Here is a 20,118-nt window from a genome sequence, read left to right on the forward strand (position 1 = left end):
TGATGGGAGTCTTTCTATTTTTGGTGAAATATGGATGATTACGAAAAGTAATGTTTTCTTAAATGAGTGAGTGAGTATAAAATGTGTAGCAATGAGGTACAGTAAGTAGCTAGACTTCTTCTGCAGACTCTGGATGCATGTACAAGCCAGTATATTTCCCAAGTAACCTGTTGTCCAAATACCACAGCATAATGCTCTCATCAGGAACACTTCAGATAATTCTAAATAGTTGCATTCTTTCTCTCCCTTTTTTTAAATACAGATCAATCTTTGCTTCCTGATTTTCAGTTCCTCACTACTTCAAATTCCCTACTATGAGTTGAATTTATTTTTAAGTACATATAAATGACATTCACAAGACCACAGAAATAAGTATTAAATAGCTTTCAGTTGCACAGTTAGATAATAACTGGCTGAACGAGCCCAGGCTAAAATGAAAACTGTTGATTACAAAGAACGTGTCTTTTCTTTATAATGTACATAATCACATAGGTACTTATTTTATCCACAGAATTATTTAGCCTTCTATCAAGGCACAATGTGTTGTTTCTAATATACTGCAGTGATCAGACTGCACAAACACACAGTGATCAGCTCATAAGACATGCAACTGTATGAGCTTTAGGCGCTTTATTAATCTCCTCTCATCCAACTTCAGAGTTTTCATTTTTCACAAATGGGAGAAATGAAATATGGATTTATTCATGAGAAAATTAACAAACTAGGAGATGAAAATCTTCTTAGGGAAAGTTCTTGTCAGTAAGTGCTCTACTGCTGCTGAGGCTGGTTTTGGATCCAGTCAAGGCTTTCATCCCAAAAGATGGAAACAGCATCTAAAAATCATTACCTAGAACTCAGCCAAGGAACTACTGAGAAGTGTGCACTGGTACTCAGAGTACATGGACTGGAGTCTGTGCAGCAGCTTTTAACTCCACTCATCTCCAATGATCTTATATCACAGTAATTTATGTGAGGAAGATTCTTGTTCACTAAAAACACCTAAGTTCCTTCAGTATTTGACACGTATCTTTAAATTAAACTCAAAATCTGCATACGTTTCTACACTTTATTTTGTTGTCTGTCTACTTATGTGGCATTTCAAGCACTAATGCAGGATTCAAACCAGTCTGTTGAAAAGCAAAAATGTACTATCAGAGGTGCAGGTTATGAGTAAACAAAACTTTTTTTTTTTTAAAGCTCCATTTCCATTAACATCCCTTAAAGGCTCTTCATCAAAACAGGGCTGTATATAGACATTACACTTATGTGGAGAAGTTTACAGATGAGGAAAACCCCCCTCTTTCAGGTAGGAAGACTTCAGGAAAAAAAAATAATCAGCATCTCACCTTTAGCCTAACTGTAAGACAGTTTTTGGAGGAAAAAATTATAAGGATTTACATATATGTTAGGTAAAAGCATGAGTCCAAAACTGCAGTCAAGATATAGTTTTATGCAGGTTTCAGAAAAATGTATATATTTTCTTTCGTTTCAGTGGTACTACGAAAACAACAAAATAATGATCCAGCATCACTGTGATCTGTAGAGCTCTAACCAGCCTGTTTCCCACAGCTTCAACAAGATTTACCTTCTTATATAACAGTGCACCAACTGGAAAACAACAGACTTTAAGCTCTGTAGTTTTTTGTTCTCATTGCCTTGCCTTTGAGATACCATGCTTTTAAAAGACGTCTCCAAATGTACAAAAGGGAAATGCCATGTACCTTTCTGCATGCTGTTACTACTATTCCAAGTGTGCAACTGAGTGACAGAGTGCATAAAAATAGGCATATGCATTTACTTTTGCATCTGGCGGCTCACGACACATTTATCACCTCTTGCTGGTGAAACACAACACTAATTGGTATTTCTGCAACTTTAATGGACACTGGTACATTTGAACACAGTGATTCATCACAGAAACATTTCTGTGGCCCTCAGAACAATTTCACCAATTCAGAAAAATAGGTATGCTTCAAAAGACTTTAGCCTGCTACTGGATCCATAATTTAAATTCCACAGTGAAAACTGAAGAAAAAGTGTTCCTTTTCACCATTGCCAAGGGAGGTTATTATGGGAAAGGGAGGTGGGAACATCCATGTTGTGCCTCCTTGCCTGCGCTGCAGTTCTGACATGAATCAGGACTGCATCCTGCACTCTGCTTCCTCTGCCCATGCTCTCCCTATGTAAAGACTAAGAGATTTCACTTCACAACCCCATGAGAAGAAAAATGGAGAACCTGTCAGATACCAGTAGAACATTGTACCAGATGGCGTCCCTGTTGCCAGAGCCCCCGTATTCTAATCTTCAATTAAAACAGACCACAATTTTTCCAACCCTGGGTCAAAATTTTTCTTTTCTTTTCTTTTCTTTTCTTTTCTTTTCTTTTCTTTTCTTTTCTTTTCTTTTCTTTTCTTTTCTTTTCTTTTCTTTTCTTTTCTTTTCTTTTCTTTTCTTTTCTTTTCTTTTCTTTCCTTTCCTTTCCTTTCCTTTCCTTTCCTTTCCTTTCCTTTCCTTTCCTTTCCTTTCCTTTCCTTTCCTTTCCTTTCCTTTCCTTTCCTTTCCTTTCCTTTCCTTTCCTTTCCTTTCCTTTCCTTTCCTTTCCTTTCCTTTCCTTTCCTTTCCTTTCCTTTCCTTTCCTTTCCTTTCCTTTCCTTTCCTTTCCTTTCCTTTCCTTTCCTTTCCTTTCCTTTCCTTTCCTTTCCTTTTTTTCTTTTCTCTTCATTTATTCTCTAGAGGGTTCAGAGGAACATTTCTTAACTTCTACTCTGTTTTAACACAAAAGGACTTCTGGACATTATTAAGGGATTAGAGAAAAAGATCGTTTGGTTTAGCTAACTGATCTGAAACTTACTAAAACCTATTAGAGAGAGCACCAGCCAAACCCAAGCAATCACAGTGTTAAAAAACTTACATACAGAAAACTAAGTCAGAAGTCATCTGAAGAACTTTGTTATTATTTTTACCATCCTAAAAATCAGCAGGTCCATTTATAATTGCAAGAGCATAGTCAGACCGAATGGGAATGAACATGCTGTGGTAAGCACTGTCTAATGTGCCTTAACTTTTCCTGCCTTTTAGCAGAAGCCACATGGGGAAAAAGAAAATTAAAAAAGCCTACTTCTTTCAATCCTCCCCTTCGTACCACTAAAGTACCAACAAAACAATCCTTCAGTCTACTAAAAACTGAGACAGAACAGACACTTGGAAGTGTGATCTTGGACTGGAGTCAGGCAATGGTGCGGAATTCTCCTCTGCGGGACAGAACTGCTATTGTATTAGCTGCTCTTCTCTCAATGACCTGGACTGGGTACCTAGGAAAGCCCTCCTGTTCCTGCTTTTCAGATCCTTGAACAGCAGTCCAGACAAGAGCAAGTACAGACTGGACTTACACTTCTATAGCTGGTTTTGAGAGTATTTAGTTTGCATTCAAATAGTCTGGTACTTTTCTCAAGTAACTTACCTTTTAACACAAGAAAACAACTGCACTAAGATTTGGGGATTTGATTTAGCTTAGAATTTTAGAAGAGCTCATGAAAGAACTGTCATGTCTGAAATATTTATTGAACAGTAACTACAAAAGAATATTGTAGATGCAGTAACAAGTCTGTTGAAAATCATAATTACTGGGAGCTGTCAGTGTATTATTATCTGTATTACTGGAAGCAGTTATATCTTGGACTTGCCAAAGCACATCTCAGCTCAGGATGGATTTGCTAACAAAGCATGTTAAACACAGAAGGGACACTGATAAAAGTTTTTAGAATATGTGCAGCAGTGATGAAAGTGGTTGGTGATTCAAAAGCTGTGTCTCACCTACAGCATGTTCACTTGTGTATGAGCACACATCAAGGAGCAAACGTACTCCCCGTAGTGCAGGAAATAATTTTAGCTTCATTTTCTCAGATTCCTAGGAATCAAATTTGAGACTGCAAACAGAGTGTGTCCATGTCATACCTGGTAGTGCAGAGTATCCTAAAACACAGCAATCCAGTCACCTGGTGATCGTGGGCCAATTTCCAACATAAACACTGCCTATTTATTACTGTCCTCAATTTTAAATCTTAATGACATTCCTTTCAAAGGCACTTTTAGAGCTTTGCTTAAGCCTGCTCTATAAAACTGGTCATTATCTGGGAATACGTTAAACAGATCTATGAAAAATAGCAATGCTTTTTTTTCTTTTTCTTCAGAATTTGTCAAATAAATATTGCTCCAGTGAATCAGTATACTACATTTCTTCTGGAAGACTGATGTGCTGCATAATTCATTCATGATTTCAGTACTCCAGAGTATGAACTGAGGTTATGTTTTATCCATGACTATGTGGAAAAGCTCTTTAATGCACTAGATAAAGAGGTATTCACTCTTTCCACGTAACTATATAAAGAGATACTTAAATGAGTTCCTGTATGACTACATCTATAATTCTGATGCATTTTCTCTACTTCCCCTCAAGCTTCTACCAAGGTTTAGTGTATATAAAAATACATAAAACGCAGTGCATTACAATGAAATTATTACTTATTTTATGACCCTAGATTTATGGGCATGGGTTCTTATTGAAGTAAAATATCTGTAATTTTCAATAATTTGATACCGATACTTAATATTTATTCTGTTACTTTAATGTTTTTTAATAAACTCATGTTATTTTTTAGTTTAAGTTTAATGGTCTGTATCCAAAAATCATAATGACTACATTAATGAAAAGGATTAAAGCTTACCATGTTTCTCAAATTACATCACATTTCAGCCTCATACTAACTTTGGAGTTGTTTCTTCACTGTTCATAGAAGCATAGCATAGTCTAAACAGGAATATAATATTTTGTAATTTCTAAGGATCAATATGAAATAGAACAAAAAATACTACAAGAGGAAGTAAGTTCTAATGCAGAAAAGGAGAAAGTTAACTGAAAAGAGCAGTGAAGTTACTGAACTGATAATTTTTTGAATTCATTTTGAAAGTCCAAATGTTTTCCCTAAAGATATACTTAATTTGTCAATATGTAAAAAACAAATCTCTTTTAATAAATCTGTTGTTAGTTTTACTTACCGTTGTGAAAGTATAAATCCAGCAACAAGCTTTCCCTTATTTTGTTGTGAATGCACCTCCCTCACAAGAAATGTTGCTAAGTGATACAACTCTACCAGTCTACCGGATTCATTAGGTGCCATTAATGTACTTAAATTCACTATCCTTATGGGAAAACGAGAGCCAAGAACTTCATTCAGTTCTGCTCATTTTCAGAAAGGGCACTGTGTAAAAATGAAGAAGCTTGTAAAAAGGAAACTAAAAAGAGCTTCATATGGGCTGGTTGGAGATTACTAATGGAGAGCAAAATTAAGTGAAATACATCGGCAAATACATAGAGTAATGTATCCATTACCTCTTGGCTCTTATAGTTATAATAGAAAAAATGTAAACTCAGTAGTTGGCAGCGATTTAAAAAGAACATTAATGCTTGGAATTTTAGGAAAAGAAGAATTAATATTATTGAAATATCAGCATGCTGGGTGCAGATCTGGTGCTCAGAAAAACCTACAGTAGAGCTGGGAATAAAATCAGGGAATGGCAACAAGGATGATCATGGAGGTGAGCTCGCTTTGATGAAAACATAATTAAGAATAGAATTCTATATCCTCAAAAAATACTACTTAAGAATGTTACCATAAAAGTTTATGCAGTCATGACTAGCATACAAAGACTGAATAGGAACTGTCTGTATCCTCATTTTCTTTTTTTAAGACCATCTACATCTAATAAGCAGACAAAGCCAGATTCAAACCCAAGAAAAAGAAGGGTCTAGGTCTGTGTTCCTTGTCAAAAGATGTTGTGGTTACAGAAAGATTACACAGCTTCAAGAGGAGTGTAAATAAATAATTGGAAGATATATCAATTAAGGATTACTCAATAGACAAATCACATCACTTGCAGAGTATGCTTTGAATTTCAAAAAGCTGGAGCCTGGGAGAGCCTTGAAGGGGAATACCATACCCTGTCTTTTGCTGTTCTCTGGGTATCCACTTACAGGCACTGCTGGCAAGGCTGGAGGCTTAGAGAGAACCTAGAGCTGAGCCAATTTGGCTGTTCTTAAACTTTTTTATTTGATGAAATTTCTTATGTTTGTCTTTTAATTTTTGTAATTCAAGTGTCATTTTGGAAGAGATTTCTCTTAGCTCTGTGTTGCGGGGTTGTTTTTTTGTTTGTTTTGTTTTGGTTTTGTTTGGTTGTTATTTTTTGCTTGACTGTACCATCTCTTTTTTCTGTTGTGACAGTTACAAAGACTCTAAAACTTACCATACCAGATGATTTTCAAGCATGTATCTGAATTAAGAAAAAACAAAATGTAAACTCAAAAAAACCTCCACATCTCTGCCTGCTGAAGGACCGGAACCAATACATATACAAGCAAAATGTGCTAGTTGCAGCCTCTTGCTAATTACTACCTTGAAAAATGAGGGAAGGAGATAGATAGTTGCAAATGCTTTCAAAGATGGAAGGTATCTTGCAAGACAATGACTGTTTAAAGACAAAGCTTTTTTTCTAAACGGATTGGCTATGTTTTCTCTACAGTGAAACTGGGATATGTGTGGGGTTGCATATACAGGGGGAGCCTGATGAATAGCTCAGATGTAATGCAGAACTTCTACACAGCTGCAATAGGTTTAGTGAACCTTCATGATCTGGGAGGAGCTTTCCACTTCTATAGAAAATGTAACTGCTGAGAGTTTCCCTACTATTTGATTCCTAGGAAGGCTGGACAGTTACTATCAGATAACTTTACCTGTGAAAAAGTAGATACACTTTTCGGTAGGAGTGAAAACCTTTACTTTTCCTCAGAGAACACCTTTCCTTATGAGCACATGGCTGCACACAACATATGGCAGTATATGGTTAATACAGTCTGAATGTGTGGAGTTAAGGATGTCCAATTAGTATACCCAAATCACACAACTCACTTAATCAAGGAGAAGATAAGGTTTTTAAATACCACATTCTAATAAATACCTAATTTTTAGTTCATTGAACTGAGTATCTTTGTTAAAACAAGCTTATTCTTAAATGATAAAGGTCAGTTGCCACTTGGTTTTTACCAGGCACTTTACTTAGATAAGATGCACATAAGGAGCATTGGAAAAAAATCAGAAATGTTCAGAATCCTTTCTTTCCTTCTAGTATAATGACCTAGTTAATTCCCCACAAGGAATATGAATCTGTTTTCTGCTACCCAACAAAGTTCACCATACACAAATATGCAGCAAACCTTTTTTAAGCTTTTTATTGTTACTCATCCAATCTACTATGAATATTCCATATAAAGTTTTCATAAGCTCAACTGAATATGAATCCCTTTTTTACCAAAAAAAGTCTTATCTTTACTATAAGCAAATAAGCCTTATTAGAAGCAGTTATCATGTAAGAATTTTGCAACAGATTTGTACTGCTATTTCTATGTTCTTTTACTTTTTTTAATGGTTAAATGATCATATTTATATCATGCATAATTACTTCTCTGTTAAAAAAGTGAGACTTTGTTTTAAAACATAGACTGAAAGAAGATCATCTTAAAGAGTCCTGGCTTTGAAAAATTTCAATCAATACAGTAAACTGAAATGGTTGAGAAGAAGAATTAACAATACTGGAAGTTTTTTAATGCACTTGATGATATTCGTGCTGCGGTTATGCAGTATTTTGTGTGGCTTCTTTTCTGTGTAGTCTAAGCTATGAAAAAATTGTTTCAGTTGAATGTCTTCATAAGTTACTTTCATCATGCTACATACGCACAGTGGAGTTTCTAAATGCTTAATTCTTGCCCTACATTTTACTTGTAGAGTAAAATACAGAGGTTATTAAAAACTAAACTAATGTAGTAAGTACTTGTTCTTTCAATGATGCAACTGTGCTAATGCCTGCACATTATAGCCTTGTACAATTAATGGCAATGATATATCCTGCCTAATTTTAAAAATAAATAAATAAAAATTGTGCTAGACTCTTTTAAGAGTCTCATTTATTATCCATTAGTAACACTGAAAAGTCACTATTTGCCTTATAAAACTGTGCATACTGAAGTGGTTTTTAAAATTGAATTCAAGACAGCTAAAATAAGCAAACATCCAAGTGGTATTTTCAGGGCAAATGTTTTTGTTTTGTTTTGCTTTGTTTGTTTTTTGTTTGTTTGTTTGTTTTTTCTGGTGACATATTTTTCTGGAAATCCCTCTGTTATCATCAGTACAGCGTGCAACTTGATTGTAGTCCTTGATGAATGCACTATACTGATAAATAAATTTTTCTTAGATAATAAAGAGAACAAATTAATCATTTTAAGTACAGCATGATCAACACAAAACCAGAAACCACTCCTTCAGTGAAGTTCCACTGTTAATGTTTTTAGTGACTCATTAATTTTTGAACATTTCTATGCCTGATCTCTCCCCAGATGTGCTTTTTGTATTTTTTTTATGATTGAATAAATTTGCCCTGCTACTCTTAAGCAGAAAGAAAATTTAAAAAAAGGAAGAAATGAGGAAACAGGAGGCAGAGAAGTGGGAAATAAGGAAATAAAAATGGGATTTGATGTAGGGAGGAAAGGAGGAAGAACAGCTAATTAGGTGTTACTAACAGCTAATTACAACTGAAAATGGTTGTTAGTGACAGAACATTTTGAACTGGAAGGCTTTTATACTTCAGTTATGAATAATTTTTTTTCCTTTAAAACACAAGTAGGTGAAAATGTTTCTGAGGTCAGTGACTGATAAGTTTGTATATGCACTCCATTTTTCAAAAAAGCATAAACTCCATACTGGCTACAATCTTTATATTGCCTGTGTAATAGTCTAGAGATAATTTCCAGAATTCTTCTGTCCTACATGGTAGGTTTTTATAGTGCATTTTCCTCTTGACATTTACAAATATACCAAGAGTAGCCTCAGGGTAGATTGGCAGAGGCAGTTTAGAAACCAGAGACCTCCACCTGCCCTCCAAACTACTTACAAATCCACAGCATGAGAGGCTACACTTATGTTAGGGAATTAGATGAGTACAGGCAGTGGAATTCAGTCATCTATAGTGCCCAATTGTTAGAAAAATTGTTGTTTGTCCTGGTAGTGACTTGAATCATCTAGCATTTATCCAGCAATTTTGAGCACAGTCCACCATTCTCAGCAGGTAGTTTCTAAGGATGGAGGCTGCTATCAGGCTTTACTAACACTGGCATGGCCAAACTGTGCCAACGGGCTTTAGAAACCCAAGAGCAGGAATGTATGGTATTGTTTCTTACAAGTAATATCCCACCTATTTTAAATATGGAACTTGACTAAAGTTTAATATGAGTTTCATAACATGTTTTGACATGTTTTCACTGCAAACAGTTGAACTCAATAGAATTGATAAACCATCACAGACCTACGTTCTTCTTAATCCACAAAAGATTTAGAAAGAAATAAACACATATCTTTCAAAGAGTATGGATATCCTACTGTGCTCTGTAGAGAGTTAAAATTACATATGTCATCCTGTGTTCTCTATGGAGTTTCATATGCCCATTATCAGCGCCATTCCTACCATGGCAGAGCATAGTAAAATGCACTGTTCGGTACTGAACAGGTTTCCCCACTACAGACTACTTATCCTTTATTCTCCTCATTTATATATTTTTTCTTTTCTCTTTTCCATCTTTATGCTTTTTTTCCCTCCGAATATTTCAAAATTCTTTTTTTTTCCCTCCTCTTTTTAGTTGAAGATATCAGCCAATTGATAATACAAACATCCTTGCATAGGTCAGCCATGAACACCATCCAGTTGAAGATGGTCACTTGTATGTTCTGAGTAAGAAGCCACCTGTCTTCCTCCCAAGCATGTCACTGAAGAAAATTTCAACTGCTTACACATGTAATATACAATATGATTTAAAAACAAAACAAAACAAAACCAGACTAGAAACTTGAGTTTAAAAAATATAAGAACTTTTTTCATGGCTTGTACTTCAGATCTGAATCGTCTTATCTGGCAGTAAAGACAAGAAGTAGAAACCATCTTAACCAAGGATGCTACTTCTACTTTACAGCTTTACTGATGGCTTTCAGAGTTTTCACTTACATAGATGGCCTGTCAGTAAGTAGGGAAGTAGATAATGTCTTTCACTCCAAACCATTCCAGTTCAGTCTCTGTCTTACAGAATGGCAGAAGACCATGAGTTCTCTCAGTGATTAAGGATGGCATTTTACTCTTTTTATTTTTCTAATGTAAAGTTCATTTTCCTGGTCATATTTTTACTAGATGGTCAAATAAAATTAAATATTATAGAATAGGATCAGAAAAACAGCAAAGACAGGGAACGTTCCCATACTACAAAGAATTACATGAGTGCTTTAATCTTACCTCCCGAAGAGGATCATTGAGCTCATTGAGAATGTTTTCCTCATCGAAGATCTTGCCTTGATAGCGGTGCTCATAGTAATCATGGATCTTCTGGCGCATTTCAGCTGGTAATTTGTGGAACGACATGTACTGTTCTACTTGTTTGTACTGTCAGGAGAAGAAAAGGAAGAATCATTAATCTCCCCAAATTTTTAAATAATCTCAAGGTACTTACAAAATGAAAATTAATTCATGTATCCAATTATGACTTATATGTTTATAAAGATATATCAGAGGACCCTAACACAAAAACTAGTTAATTTAGTATTACTGTTACTGAAGTGACTGAAGTAACAGTACTTCAGTAAACTGAAGTAAAACTGTTGAAAATAATGGAAACTGGTCCTTGTGGTGATGATGATATTCCTATTGACATATAATTTTTTGAAGACAACCCCTCACATCTTGTCCTCTCTAAATTTCCAGTTATTCAGTTGTGAAACTACACCACCATCATTTTTAGCTCAGTCCATGCAGCAGTCAGCAAAACCATAAACACTGCCCGTCTAATTCTCTAGTGCTTCAATCAGGGGAAAGCTTCAATTGTGAAATTTCAGAAACTAGATATGCTGAATTAATCTTTAACATATTAGTGCTGTGTATGTCTATAAGATGAAGAAAACAAAGCTACAATATATGGAGATAATAAAGTAGAAGCTATTCCTTACAAGGATCAAAGAGAAGAGAGGTGAACTAGTCTTTGCACTATCTCCTGCTTTGTTTGGTTCCTTTTTTCAGAAGCTGTTTTGAGTAGTACGATTTTCAAAGAAATGGAGAATCTGTATATGCCACAAATGGACAAATACTGCTTGTCCAAGTCTTTTGCCTTTCAGATCCCAATCCATGGCACAGCTAAAAATGATGAGGCAGTGGAGAAAAACCCTTCAAGACTCACAGATGAATTAAAACTTGCAAGAAAATTGGTTTCTTATGCATACATTTTTTTCCTTCACTTTTTTTTTTTCTTCCCCATGCTTAATTTGGCATTTTTAACTGTTTCAAATGAAAAAGTCAATGAAGGCTTAATTAAGACCAGCATCCCTGTAGACCAATTAAATGAGTTTATACTGTACATGCACTCCTTATGAACTGGTGCACATATCCTTTAACTTGCATAAATAAAGGCTGTTCTATCTGCTGGAATTCAACTTAATTTTTGTTTTGCAATGTGGAAATGCATGTACAACATGCATTCCCTAAAGAAGAAGGAATTAACTTTGCATGGGGCTATTTAACAATATATGATGAACATGTAAGTCTGAGTTAAGGTCTGTACAGCTTTTTTGCACCTCTGAAGCAAGAATTCTTCCCCACATCCTTAAGAATTGAGATTTAAATTTGCTTGCCCATCAGTGGTTTCTGCTCTGATAAGGAAAAATTATCCATCTATTCTGTGTGTGAATCGGACTTCTGGGACAGTCGTAGTCTCATGTAAACAAGGTATTGCTAGTAAAATTATTCTAATAATCAGTTCAGCTCATCTAGGTATGGATTTAGTGGGAGAGAGTGGAGCTGAGATCCATGTGTGGTCTATGTACCTGACAGTCCTGCTGCTGCTCTCATTTTTCTGCAGTTTCTCCAGAGCTAAAGAGAAGATGCTGTACTGTCCAACCCTTGCTGTGGCCTCATGCAAGAATGATGAGTAACATTTGTCGTAACACACAGGTAGGGAACAGACGTCACCATGCACTGTAGCATGAGACTGCACCCCTCTACCCAATCTTACTTGCAATCTAGTATGCTTGAGCAGTGATAATAAACAATAATCTTTGCTAAAGTACATTAAATTGAGATACACAGGATATAATGCAAGAGAATTGCAAAGGACATTTTTATCAGAATAACCTTGAGGAAGAAGACATTTATGCTAAAAGCAATTTGCTTTGCCAGCAAATTACACTTCTCCCTTTCAGTAGAGCTGTTATTTGAATAGGTGCTTTCTTCCAGACAGCCTAGTACTTTTCTCTACCACAGATTATGCTTATACAAGAGAATTTTAGGGAAACATAAAAAATAGAACTAGTAGGAATCTAGTGCTAATCACATGTGTCTCTTAAAATATTTCCATGTTAATAACTCACAGCATAATAGGGACATCTGCATATAAGCAACTTTTACGTTTTGAATCTACAACTACGAAGCTAAAGTCTCCCAGAAATATTTAACTATCTAAAACTTCTCAATGTCAAAATATCTGAGCCTGTGAGTACACAGAATGTTATCATTCAGTAATAGACCTTTTTCTAACCTTTTTCAGTGTGATTTTAACTCACTTTCTGCATCATTCATGTTACTACTATTGCCTTCTTGACATTGTGTCATAGTATTCATGTGACAGGATCTGTCAAAACTTTCAACTTATTCTTTTCTTTCACTAACTCAGTCTATGTCATGATTAGGTAGTTTTGTTGGATTATTTATTTATTTATTTATCTATTTATTTATTTATTTCTAGAATATTCTTTCAGCCCAGAAAAGAAGGATTATTTATTTCAGTCTGCTGTATGTCACTGGTAATACTGGTTGTTCACCAGAACAGGCATCAATGTAGTTTGTTACAATTCAATTACCAAAAACAAACAAACAAACAAACAAACAAACAAAAAAACCCTCTCCCCCCCCCCCACAAAAAACTGCTACAATGAAGATATAAAAAGAAAGCAAAGCTAATACAGTTGTTATATGTAGTAAAACACTAATTTGTTCTAAGTTAATTATGAATGAAGTTTTTTATTTGGGTACAACATGTATCCAAAATGGTTAGAAACATAGGTACTTTTACCATTAAACATTTATTTGTTTAATCATCCTCACAAGAACAATGTAAATCACATATAGAAACCTAAATTTCTTTCTGGAAAAATTAAATGTAAAAACAAATAAATAAATAATTAAAATTATCATAGGATTGTGAATACTTTTAATAAGTATGTCAATTTGTAAGATTACCATGGTATGTCTGAGTGAGATTTTATATCTAAAACAGATCCAAAGTCAAGAATTGTCAGTAAAGATAAATTTTGTCAAAACTTTGTATTTGGTTTGTATTTAAAAGAGTTGTAGCTGATCCTGAATCATCCATCAGATTTGACACTCAAATCACTCTCTTCATATGTGAATGGAATAATTTTTAATGACTCTTTGCATCACACTGTATATTTTTTTTTCAAGACAGAAAATTTTGATTGGCTTGTTAGTTTGTTTTAATTTGATTTATTCAGAGAATCAGTGGGGAAAAAAAAGGTACCTCTGCAGCTTTTCTTAGATCCGTGTAAAAATGTTTCAGAGCCACAGAAGTTCCCTCAAACCTAACTTTGTGGGGTTTTTGGCCTTCCTTATGCCATGTGACAGCCACAGTCTATATTAAAAATACAGACAATTTTGTGGAAACTTTCTCTTTGAAACTCAAATTGCGGATGTGGAAGAGCACTACATTTTACATGGAGGATGATTTAGTAAGGGATTCTCCACGTGCACATCTCCCCAGTAGACTCTGCTTTCAATGGGGATGACAAATGTCTCAAGTGACAAACTACTTCTTTTTTTCTTCCTTTTCTTTCTTTTTTATTTCTTCTATTTCAGTGGTAGAGAAATAACACATCCTGGCCTACAGTAAAGCCTGAGCTTGATGAAGACATGACAAGGCAAAGGAAAGCTAAGGTAAAACTTTTAAAATGAGAACATCATTGCCTTGTGTCATGTTATTAAACCCAAGTGTGAGCTTACTTCAAAATCTCTGAACAGTTGACTTCAATGTTTTCTAGAAATCAAATGCTTTCAGACTGCTTTAGAAAATCTGTTAATGAATAGTGATTCAACTATCTGCTATAAATGAAAAGACTGCAATGGTTCTGTCTTTTCCCCATCAGTTGGCTTATCTGAACTACAGAAATCATAAGCTTTACATGTCCTACTTGGTGCAATTTTAAATGCTTTTAATATCCATACCAATACTCTCTGGGTACCTCCTCTTAAGAGCACAAAAGTAGGTAATTCCAAAATGTTGAAAGTTAAACAGGTAGGGAAGAAGGCTGAACCCCTGACTGAACAAAGGTCTTCTTCCAGAGCTCCATTAGGAAAAGAATGTATGGAAACTGGAAGAAAAATCTGACAACATGTCAGGAACACAAAAGATGATGTTTGCCATTATAAGGATATAATTAGTGTGGCCAAAATATAATTGGAGTTGAAGCTGGTCAGTACTGCGGGACACAATAAAAAAAGCTTTTAAAAAATATGCTAATGGCAAAAGGAGAATAAGAGATAATAATGATTTGCTATTTGATGAGGATGGCCACCTCACAAATAGGGACACTGACACAGTAGAGACACTTAATGTTTTCTTTGTGTTTGTCTTCATCACTCATGATGAGTACTGAGACTGCCAGCACCCTGAACTGGAGGACTGTGGTTGTGGTAATGGTAAGCACCCAGTCAACACTAACTTGTGCGCCATTTGATTCTCCAGTTGGATGCATGTAAATTTATGGGGCCTGACTGAATTAATCCCAGGGTATTAAAAGAGCTAGATGATATTATTGTGAGACCTCTCTCAATTTTTTTCAATGGTCTTGGGAATCTGGAGAGATCCCTATTGACTGGAAGTTGGCAACTGCTTGACCTAGTTTTGAAGAAGAGCAAAAAAGTAGATCCTGGCAATTACAGGCCTGTCAGTCTCACGTTGGTGCCTGGCAAAATTATTGATAAGATTCTGCAAGTTACTGAAAACCATGTGAAAGAAAACACAGTCATTGATCATAGCCAACACAGGTTCACAAAGGGAAAGTCCTGTTTAATGAACTAAATTCATTTTTATGATAAGGTCATCCACTCAGTTGACCAAGGGAAGCTAGCTGATGTAATGATTTTGGATTTAAGCAAACCTTCAGTACTGTTTCTCAGCATCCTTCTGGACAAATTGTCCAGCATACAGCTAGACAAATACATAGTACAGTGGATGAACAACTGGCTGACAGGTTGGGCTCAAAGGATTACAGTAAATGGGGTTACATCAGGGTGGTGATCAGTCACTATTGGGTTCCACAGAGCTCTGTGTTAAGGCCAGTTCTGTTTAATATAAACAACCTGATTGCAGAATGCAAACACATACTACGTAAATTGCAGATAACACTAAATTAGGAGGAGCTGTTGAGTTCATTGACGGCCTAGGAGATCCAGGAGGTCTTATAGAGTCTATCCAGACAGACTACAGGGCTGGGCAATCACCAACAGTATAAAGTTTAACGCATGCCAGATTCTGCACCAGGAATGGGGCAACTCTGTTTATATGTACAGACTGTGAGACGAGAGCAGCCTCACAGAAAGGGATCTCTGGTTTCTGGTTGACAGCAAGTTGAATCTGAGTCAGCAGTGTGCCCTGGCAGCTCAAAGGGACAACCCTACCCTGAAGTGCACCATGCCCAGCACTGCCACTGGGTGAGAGAAGAGCTTGTTCCCTCTGCTCTGCGCTGTGCAGCCTTACCTCCAGTACTGGGAGCAGTTTGGGTGTCAGGGAAAGGTTCTAGCTGAAATAGGCAAAAGGTAAGTGGATTTCAAAATTAAATACGTTTTTACTACAAAACACCTTCCACTACTAATTGCGTCTTGCTGTTTCAGCCATCAAAATATTCATGGGCTCCTTGTACACAGAAAAATTTTGCTTCAATGCTCCTTCATCTAATGGTGAGTAGTATGGCACTGATCACGTGAAGTTCTAAGTAGACTGAATTTATGCGTTAAAAACAAGCTCTCCTTCCTTTCCTGCCAAAGGCAAAGGAGCAAAAGGAGATCTTTTTAATAGATCTGTTTCTGCAAGTGAGGCAGAAACAGTATTTCAAAATGAAGACAGTATCCCAATAAAGCCAATATCCAAATAAAACCTGTCTAACAGAAACTTGAATATTTATCTCTCATAAGGTATTTTAACATGTAAGTTGCACATGTCAGTGCCTTTTCTCTTACTAGTTCATAACTACTGTTGCCTTTTCTAGCTGAAAAAAAAGTCCTAAAAAACTCTACATCTCATATTTCATCCTTTCATACAGTAAACCATAAAAATATATGAAATACACAATTAGTATCAGGTAAAAACTATGGAACTAATGATATTCTTGGTGTGCATTTAGATATTAAGTATGTAGTTACGTAAAGGTACCTGGACCTTGCATGTACCCAGTCACTCTTAAACTACTTCAATTCCTTTAAGGAATAAGTGCCAACATCATATTTTTTTCCAAAATGTCAGCACTCAACAACTCTGATTTCTGACTAGTTTTTCAAGGTACCTTGGTCCCTGTACCTTCTCTTGACAGTATGAGTTGAATGATAACCCTTTTGCACTTGTCCTCAGCAATTTCCACCCTCCTCTTTGGAAAGGTTCTCCAGCTTTTACATGAGACGTATTTACAGACAACATATTTTGTAGATGATATATTTACACCTATAAAAATGTCTACACTCAGTTCTCTTTCCTTTTAGCAAAAATGTAATCACAACCACAGAAGTACATTAATGAAATATTTTTAGAAGATTAATTTTTAGGTAGTGTGTAAGATCTTTAACATGCATGACATACAGACAGGCTAGAATACAAACAACAAACAATGGCAAAAAAAACAAAGCAAGGAAAGAATGCTTTACTCAGGTCCCATAAGTCAATGAATTTATTCCCTTATCATTGCTAAACCTCACCTCAACTGATTTCTTATAAAAACGTATCAGGCAATCTCAGAATAGACTTTCTCCATCAATTCTTTAAGAATGTTTTTCTAAAAAGCTCTCTGATCATCTAGATAGTTCTGAATTTTATTCTGAATTTCAGTCTATATGTATGCAGAGACAGTTTAAATCAAATAACGCCTTAGAGAAATTTATCCAGCAGCTCTTCCTGTCCTGACCTCATCACCTTCCAGCTTCCAGCTGCAGTTTGTACTTGTTCCATGAGACCTTGGATTGTGAAGCACCAAATTTAATCCTACTCAAATAATGCACCCGTCAAAACTGAAGTGATTATTTCTATAAAGTATGTTGATCTTCCTGTATTATAAGTATTTTAAGTTTTATACCATCTTAAGCTTTATAGAACTGTTAAACTCACATTGAGGATTGTTCCTCAAGGTATTATGCAAGCTTCATGACAACACCATTCCTTTAGGTATTTTTAAGTAGACTTACTCCAGCCTGAAGAATTTGTAGTAGTACAAGAGAAAGCAGAGGAAATTTCTGTCTTAAAACAGCTTTGCTTGTGAGAGCAGAATGAGGTCTGCATACCCTAAAGCAAATCAGTTTTGTGTAGATGACAGGTTATGCTCTACTTAACAAGTGTCACACAGAAGATATTCCAGAGACTTCTTACACATACTAATACTTAAATAACTTTCTTTGTAATTTTTCCTCTAGTAGTAGTCTAAAAACATCAAGCATATCAAAGGGCAGCAGATCTGCCTATAACCAAAACTGGATATTTAACAGAAACTTAGAATTCCAAAAATTAGACCGCTCTCTTTCTGTGAAAAATGTGAGGTTGGCAGTGCGATATCTGTGTTCAGCTTTCTAAAAGTCAAGAGTCTGATTCAAAGCATCTGTCTGATTCCTTCTATTGCAAACAGAGAGGGATAAGAAGGGGTAATCAATCTCATTCTAAAATTATTGTCTTGCATGGATGGAATACATTCACCTTTGCCATGCTTATCTCTCCCTCTCTATTGACTCTAGGGGAAGTCCTAATGATTAGCACCAATCAGTTAGCTAAATTGGGTGAAATGGTTTCTAACTCAGTAAAACATTTTCATGTCTTCAACTGTAACCGTCTGTCTTAAAATATACAGCTTTCTGTTGTGATACGTAGCATCTGATCCAATAGGAAAATTCGAAGGGATCTTCCCTTACAACTGTGCTTTTAAAATTTTAGACTTAAAAAAAGAAAATTTAATAAATGTGGTTATCAGAAGATGAAAGTTAACGCTAAATGAACCTTCTGTTATCAAATATCATGAGAGGATTTTATATTTGTGCTTTAAATTCTAAATGAAAAAAGCAGACAGTTACGGTACATTGGAAGGGCAATAAATGAGCTTCTCTCTGAATCAACATAAGGCAAAGCTAATGAAACTCATAAGCCAAAACTTCACTGCATAAGAACTGATAAAATACAATCAACTACTGAACTGTTTGATTTAATTTTATCAAAGCAATATAAATTTAAAAATTCTCATCTGTGAAACCTTTGAGTATTGACTGGAACTGTGACTCAAATGGATGTCAATTGTTTTTCTTGGCAGAGAGCATAACATTTCTTCACAACCAGCTCATTTTAGAATCACAAAATGATAGAACAGTTTGGTTTGGAAAGAACCTTTAAAGATCATTTAGTTACAGCCTCCCTGTTATGGGCATGAACGACACCTCTCAGTAGATCAGGCTGTCCAGGGCCCCATCCAACCTGGCCTTGAACACCTCCAAGGATGGGGCATCCACTGCTTCTCTGGGCAGCCTGTGCCACTGCCTCACCACCTTCTGAGTGAAAACTTTCAACCAAACATCTAATTTAAATGTCCCCTCTTTTAGCTTAAAGCCATTCCTCCTTGTCATATAACTATCAGATTGTGTAAAAAGTTGGTCTCCCTCCAGATTCTAAGCTACTTTTAAGTATTGGAAGGCAGCAATGAGGTCTCCCCGGAGCTGCCTTTTCTCCAGGCTGAACAAACCCAGCTCCCTCAGTCTTTCTTCACAGGAGAGGTGCTCCAGCCCTCTGATTATCAGTGTGGCTATCTGGACTCGATACATTAGGTCCACATCTTTCTTATGCTGGGAGCCTCAGAGCTGAACGTGGTAATGCAGGTGGGACCTCAGCAGGCAGATGTTTTCAAATAAGAAGACAGCCTTTTCTTGGTAGAATGTTTCTAAAACACACAGTTTAAAATTTTATGAAACAATTTTTCAGAATTTTTTAATCCCTGAGAATTTTTTGCATTTGAAGAGTTCAAATATAATTCCTGCAAGGTGTATCGGATATATAACTTAAGGAAACATGGGGAGTTTAAAGGAAACATGAACAGAAACATCCATTCAGCATGGATCCTCGGATACAAACCAGGAAGTATGGTATGTGCAATGGCGTTTAGAAAAATACTGTTTAACGTTGCAGCTAACCAAAATGAAATGTAAAGTGCTTGAAGCCAACAAGAAATTATGTTTTTGTTGTTGTTGTTGTTGTTTTCTATTTTTAAGATGGAAAATGGATGTAATTTTCTCATAGTGTGAAGTTAATCTTTTTCGTGGAAAATATTACTCTGTGGGAAGAGTGTTGGTGGACTCTCAAAGTTATTAATTAAATTAAACAATCATGGAATTACAGAAGCTATGAAATATTCCGGAATATTCAATTCTCAATCGTAAACAAACTAAAAATAAATCAAAATAACATTCTGGTTTACAATTCACTGAAATATCTGTAATGCTTACTGTGCTTAAATTTGATATTAAGTTGAACCTTGAATCAAAATACATTGGTGAAGGAATTAAAAAAAATGCAAACTGAAGTTTCACCTGACTGAATATTTACAGGCAATACATTTTTGTGAGTTTTGCGAAGCAATTCATTAGCTGAGATTTCCTTCTACAGCAGAAGGATAACTGGAAATTCAAGAATGAGCACTGAATAAATATAATGAATATAATGGGAGCAGCATCACTTAA

At 35.6% G+C, this 20,118-nt stretch overlaps 1 protein-coding gene across 1 annotated transcript in view; it reads right to left on the bottom strand.

The window, feature by feature from the left end:
* Positions 1–20,118, bottom strand: part of HCN1 (hyperpolarization activated cyclic nucleotide gated potassium channel 1) — a 198,453-nt gene that overhangs the window by 34,737 nt on the left and 143,598 nt on the right. The window contains exon 5 of the mRNA XM_429145.8: positions 10,384–10,530. Within this exon, the coding sequence (XP_429145.3) occupies positions 10,384–10,530 (147 nt within the window). The remainder of the gene's footprint in view (positions 1–10,383; positions 10,531–20,118) is intronic.

The sequence above is a fragment of the Gallus gallus genome, chromosome Z, assembly GCF_016699485.2.
Source record: "Gallus gallus isolate bGalGal1 chromosome Z, bGalGal1.mat.broiler.GRCg7b, whole genome shotgun sequence".
NCBI classification, from domain to species: domain Eukaryota; kingdom Metazoa; phylum Chordata; class Aves; order Galliformes; family Phasianidae; genus Gallus; species Gallus gallus.